Genomic DNA, 6,855 nt, shown 5'->3' on the forward strand with positions numbered 1-6,855 from the left:
TGCCAAACATACTTTTGTAAAGACCATGAATTTATGCATTCAAAAGCAGGATGGTCCTTCCCAATGAAACCCAGATGCACCCCTCCTCCTTCTTGCTGCTGGGGATCCCAGCGCTAGAAACACTTCACATCTGGATCGGCTTTCCCTTTTGTGCCGTGTACATGATTGCACTCATAGGAAACTTCACTATTCTGCTGGTGATCAAGACTGAGAAAAGCCTACACCAGCCCATGTTCTACTTCCTGGCCATGTTGGCTACTATTGACTTGGGCCTCTCAACAGCTACTATCCCTAAGATGCTTGGGATTTTCTGGTTTAGCCTCAGGGAGATCATCTTTGATGCCTGCCTCACCCAGATGTTTTTCATCCACAACTTTACTGGCATGGAGTCGGCAGTCCTCTTGGCAATGGCTTATGACCGCTATGTGGCCATCTGCAACCCACTCCGATATAGTACCATCCTCACCAATAAGGTTGTTTCTGTGATTGGTCTTGGTGTGTTAATGAGGTCGTTTATTTCTGTTATTCCATTTGTATTTCTCATTTTGCGATTGCCCTTCTGTGGGAATCATGTCATTCCCCACACCTACTGTGAGCACATGGGTCTTGCTCGTCTGTCTTGTGCCAGCATCAAGATCAATATCATCTATGGCTTGGGTGCCATTTCAATCCTGGTGTTTGACATCATAGCCATTGCTCTTTCTTATGTTCAGATACTCCGTGCTGTTTTCCGTCTTCCTTCCCGTGAAGCCCGACTCAAGTCCCTTAGCACGTGTGGTTCACATGTTTGTGTAATCCTTGCCTTCTATACCCCAGCCCTCTTTTCCTTTATGACACATCGCTTTGGCCGAAATGTGCCACGCTATATCCATATACTCCTGGCCAATCTTTATGTTGTAGTGCCACCAATGCTCAATCCTGTCATATATGGAGTCAGGACCAAGCAGATCTATGACCGTGTGAAGAAAATGTTATTACAAAAATAAAGAATTTAAATAGAATAGTACCTAGTACATATAACATGGATGTGTTGAGCAGAGAAACCTTTTATCATATTAACTAAATTGAATTATGTTTGACGGAAAAGTTTATTTATTTTAGCTCCCTCCTGTAAGTATGTTATCGAGTTCAGAAATCAAAAGCCTAACCTTTCTTATCCAATTCATATGATAAATGACGGCTCATTTCTTGTATGTGATTTTTGATGTCTGATGTCAGTAGATTTAAAGTAGGATTTTAAAGAGTTCACCTTATTTTTGTGCAATCTTCACTTTCTATCATTCATGTGGGTATTTTCATGTTTCTCTGTACTTATGTCCTCTCTTCTTACTTTGCATCCGACCCCTATATCTCCATTTTTTTCTTTTTTGTTCTATTCCCAGAAATATCACTCATTTTCATTCCATCGTAAGGACAGTATCATAATTTTTTGATTTCATCATAAACATTAAAAATATGCAAAATTGTGCCATGGAATAAGTACTGATTTTGTACAGGTAAAGAAAGAAAATAAATGAAACCACAAATAATTTCAATACAAATTTTTGTCCGAGGTTTGTCACAAATATATTTCATTTGTTATGGGCCAAAGTATGATTTAAACACAAAAAACCACCTACATCCGAGAGGCATTTCTTTCTTTTTCTTTCTTAGTTTTATTTGTCTAACTTATTTTCAGACTCATTTTTTGATTATATGCTTTGTTCTGTCTTTAGTTATATGATTTTAATATTAAACAAACTCAGGTTCAGTTCTTGTCCTGTTTTTATTTTTCAATGACCTTCAATTTCTTTATTTTATAAATATTGTAATAATTTCCATTTCATATATTAAGCATGAAGGGCTTAATGATATAATGCTTGTAAAGTAATTAGCATGTATTTGCAGAAAACACAAAGTAGTTGTTAATCATTACTAGTATCATTGTTATTACTTGTCTTCCAATGAGTTTTTTTATTCTACTCCTTGACAGAATTACTACTGTTAGAGAATTTTATGTGTTTCCATTTTTGTGTCACCCTCATTTAAAATTCCCTGAAATTTTGACCCAAGTAAAGTACAAATCGTGTTACATACATTTGTATGTATTTATATGTACATATATACACACAAATAAGAGATCAATGTACAACTTATGCATTGAGATTTTCTGAAAATATTGTGATTTCCTTGAAATTCTTATTCAAAGGAAATTAAAGAAAAATGCTAATTTACCCCACATCCATCACAAATTACATATATATATTTTTTTCTTTCTTTCTTTTTTTTTTTTTTTAAACAAGATTTTACTCTGTTGCCCAGGCTAGAGTTCAGTGACATCATGATAGCTCACTGCAACTTCAAACTCCTCGGCTTAAGCAATCCTCCTACCTTGGCCTTGTATTGTAGGTGATGAATTTTATTTTTATTTGAATAAATCACAGATTTATTTAGTGCCTACATATTTCAGATCTATAAATATGAGTAATATTTCAGGTTATTTTATTTTTATGACATTTTGAATTAATTTATATTCATTTACATTTAAAGACAGTGAGGTGAACACTGCATGGAGAAGATATGAGAAGTTTTGTCTTATTTAATAACCATGATATCTTAATAAATTATTGATGAGTGCTAAGACGTGGATGTGGAAGTAGAGATGTACACATTGTTAATGTCCCAAATCTGCACTAATATTATATCAAATAAAATCGGAATGTGAAATTTACTCAAGAAAAGATTTGGTTTAACTCACATGAATATGTTTTGGTAGACTTATTTCTCTATATCTGACTTCCTATTGACAGTATGTGTGTCGGGGGGAGGTGTTCGGAGGGGTGTCTGCCTCCACATCAGTACCTTTGTCCCTGGTGCAAAAAGTCAGATTTTCCCCAGGAGATTTTGAAGTATTAGTTCTAGTTCATAGAAGGCTGTCATTTCACACATGCCCCCAAGGGCCCTAAGCAGTGATAGTATAAAACTCTCTTTCCTGCAGAGCTCTCTAGCCCCATACCTGCTAGAGGTGAGTTTCCCATTGAAGGTGTGATGGAGACGGGTAGTGATCAGAAACTCTCAGCTAACAGATGACAAGCTGGTCTTAGCTGAGCTTATTAAGCTGATATTCTCCATATCACTACTGCAGAAAGACTTCCTGATTGAAAGATGTCTTTACTGGATCAGGCTGTGACACTTAAATTTTTAAAGTACCCATCTGTAGAGGGAACTTAAGTTGTGGTATAAATGGTAATTTTCATTCCCAGGATAACTGCGCATTAGGACATAGTCTTTAATAATAATAAAAATGATAATAATAGTAGTAAATAAGGTTATCAGAGGACTGAGATTAACTGCAGATTTATATAGTTGATTACAAAGAGGTAGGCAGAGATATAGGAAGAATGAGATGGACTTCACACATAATCTTGCAGGGTTCACTTCTGGGAAATCTCTATTTTTAAATGTCATTAAAAAAAACTTGTCAAAATTTGGACTTTTCCCTCTTACTTTTCTCCGGACTCAATTAAAGTGGAGACTTACCTTCTGTCTTTCCTTAATTCCTCCCTCCCTCCCTCCGTTCCTTCCTCCCTTCCTTTTCTCTTCCTTCCTTCTCTCTTTCCTTCCTTTCTTCTGTATTTACTTCTTCCTTCCTTCCTTCCTTCCTTCCTACCTTCCCTTTCTTCCTGTATATACCTCGGTCCCTTCCTTCTTTGTTATCGACCTATATTTTTTCTTCTTTCTGAAAGAAAGTAAAAATAGGAGGAAGGGAAGGAAGCAGAAAAAAGGAAGGAAGGAAGGAGGGAAGGAAGCAGGAAGGAAGGAAAGAAGGGAGGGTGGGAAGGTGGGTCACACCTGCAGTAGGTAAATCAGGAACATGGATCTTTTCAGCCTGATATTGACGACCATCATTATGTTTTCTTTATTTCTCTCAAATATCATTTCAGTGAATCTCTTCACTGCCCCGTGCATTGAAGGACACAGTTGTTGGGTATCCAGAGATATTTTTCAGAATTTGTCTACCAGTAAACAATTTGGACTTCTTTATGGGTATAATTGTCATTAGAATACTAAAGGCAAGGAGATGCATTTCTCTCCTGCAGTGATTTCTCTCCTGAAGGTGATTTCCAGCTATAATGTTTTTTATCTTTGTGCAAGTATTTTACTACTTGTGGTATAGTACAGTATGTCTATAAGAGTATATGACTAATCATAGAAAGGCTGAATTAATGAAACTTAACTCTTAATTTTCAGTCTGATTTTCTAAATATGTATCATTGAAATTGTTAATACTACACAAACCAGTTTAAGGAATCTTAAGGGATTTTCTATCATTGTGTCTAGTTTCACTTATGGGTTCTGTGTGCAGGTATGGCTGTCTTTCTGCATAAGGTTAGATATGTCTTCAAAGAAGACTGAGATCTCAGTATAACATACACTTCATGTTTTTGAAATTTATTCCAGGTTTTGTATGGGGTTGAGCAAGGGAGTATTAGACATTACTGTCCAAAACCTCAGAAGAAGAACTGTGACAAAGTTAAGGTCCCTTCCACTTGACAAATGCTCAGTCTGTGTCTATATCTGACTTTGGATTTAAGTTTTAGCATCAGCTTTTTAATGAGAAAAAATAGACATAAAGTTAAGTTTATTGGAGAGATTTTGAGCCAAGCATTTATAAATCTTAGTTTTCTTTGTAGAGGTGGTCAGCTACTTCTCTCCTAATGAATGGCAAGATGGTCCGCACCAACACTACCACTTTCCACCCAGACACCTTTTTTCTTATAGGCATCCCAGGACTTGAGGCTTTCCATGGTTGGATTTCCCTGCCTTTTTGCTCTGTTTACTTAATGGCTCTGCTGGGCAATGCTACAATTCTGCTAATCATCTGGTCAGAGCGTGCTCTGCGGAATCCAATGTTCTACTTTCTAGCCATCTTATCAGCCATAGATCTAGCTCTTTCCACATCCTCAGTGCCACGCATGTTGGGTATCTTCTGGTTTGCGGCACACAATATTGGCTTTGGAGCCTGTGTGGCCCAGATGTTTCTGATACACACCTTCACAGGAATGGAATCCGCTGTCCTGCTGGCAATGGCCTTTGACCGCTATGTGGCCATCTGTGCACCACTCCATTATACCACCCTTCTGACACCCAGGGTGCTGGCAGGCATTGGTGTGGGTATTATAATGCGCCCAGTCCTGCTCATGTTGCCCATTCTGTACCTAACCCATCGCCTGCCCTTCTGTGAGGCTCACATTATTGCCCACTCCTACTGTGAGCACATGGGCATCGCCAAGTTGGCCTGTGCCAGCATTCGCATCAATGCCATTTATGGGCTTTTTGTGGCTTCTTTTCTTATTTTGGATGTGGTTCTCGTCGGAATCTCCTATATGTACATTCTCCGAGCTGTTTTCCGCCTGCCATCTCGAGATGCTCGTCACAAAGCACTGAACACGTGTGGCTCACATGTTGGGGTCATGTGTGTTTTCTATACACCCTCCCTCTTCTCCTTCCTCACTCACCGATTTGGCAAAAAAATCCCCCGTTATGTGCACATTCTTGTTGCCAACCTCTATGTGGTCATCCCGCCTGCCCTCAACCCTGTTATCTATGGCGTGAGAACGAAGCAGATTCGTGAGCATGTCATCCGTGCTTTCACCTCAAAATAGGGTCTCTGGTTTCTGTAGTTCTTGATGGTGTCAACATAACTGACAGAAGTCAATTTTGACCCTTCCTTTGTATATGAACCTCATATCAAAAATCCTGCAGATTTTAAAAGAACAAACTTTGGAGAATGCCTTCTGGTCTTAAATCTCCACATTTTCTCTTCATATTGGTGTTGAGTGTTTATTCTTCAAGTTTACAGTTTTGTTACAGTGGGGGAAAACATTCAGTTTTTAACAATGGAGATGAAGCGAAACTCCATTTCTCTGTATTGGAAAGTAGGGTAGCATTACAGCTGGGCACAATGAGTTGATTTCAACTGCTTTGATTTATTCTGCAAAAAAGAACTAAATTCAAATGTAAATGAAAAAGATATTGGTAGGATTCTCATTTACAAAATAAAGTGTTTACTTAAATGTAATAAAATTGATATTTGATTAAGGTACAAGGTAGGTGTCCAATATAATATCTCAGTGTGGTGCACCATCAAGGGATGGACATGCTTGAAGCTCTGACTCATGCGGGGCAAAGGTAATATATGTGACCTAAACATTTGTACCCCCATAATATGCTGATATAAAAAATAAACAAATAAATAAATTTGGTTAGGCATCATAGTAACCCAAGGTGACATTACATAATGTATTTTGGGAAAAAAATCAAACACATATCCTAATATAAAATTTTACATTATCAGTCCATGCAGCTATGTAATAGTTTCCTTGTCTGAATATCTTTAATGAAATGTTGAAATATCTTTCCAGAGCTCATAATTTTCCCGTGTATATTTTAAGTTTTGAAAAGTTACAACTCCATTAGAGACAACTAAGAGCTACTGTCCTATCTTGTATGTAATACATAAACAGCTTGACTATGGAGGAAAAAAACGGGTTTAGATTTCTGAGTCTACAAATAATGACCAGCATGGCAAGTTTGTTACTTTATATATTCACCTTGTTATACTTTCAAAAGGGATCTTCCTGTTACTTACCTTATATGTTGCAGTATTAAGTTTATATGATAAACTTAGTGTGCAACCTCTTGAACATTACGTAAGTATTATTGGTATTACTATTACATGTGTATTCCATATATTTTAATTTTGTTTCCTGAAAATTTACTCCAAATGTTAAGAAACATAAACCATTACTTTTATAGCTTCACCTTTTCAGGAGTAATGTTGCATTTTGTGATCTCTTATCAAGAATGTATGGC

The 6,855-nt window shown here is 37.2% G+C and overlaps 2 protein-coding genes across 2 annotated transcripts; both read left to right on the plus strand.

The window, feature by feature from the left end:
* Positions 1–50: 50 nt before the first annotated feature.
* Positions 51–986, plus strand: LOC123641577 (olfactory receptor 52E2-like). Its single transcript, XM_045556455.1, has one exon. It carries the CDS (start codon positions 51–53, stop codon positions 984–986), a length of 936 nt encoding a protein of 311 aa, XP_045412411.1.
* Positions 987–4,709: 3,723 nt separating this feature from the next.
* On the plus strand, positions 4,710–5,645 carry LOC123641578 (olfactory receptor 52J3-like). Its single transcript, XM_045556456.1, has one exon. The coding sequence runs from the start codon at positions 4,710–4,712 to the stop codon at positions 5,643–5,645; it is 936 nt and encodes a 311-aa protein (XP_045412412.1).
* The last annotated feature ends 1,210 nt before the right edge of the window (positions 5,646–6,855 follow it).

The sequence above is a fragment of the Lemur catta genome, chromosome 7 (genome assembly GCF_020740605.2).
Source record: "Lemur catta isolate mLemCat1 chromosome 7, mLemCat1.pri, whole genome shotgun sequence".
NCBI classification, from domain to species: Eukaryota; Metazoa; Chordata; class Mammalia; order Primates; family Lemuridae; genus Lemur; species Lemur catta.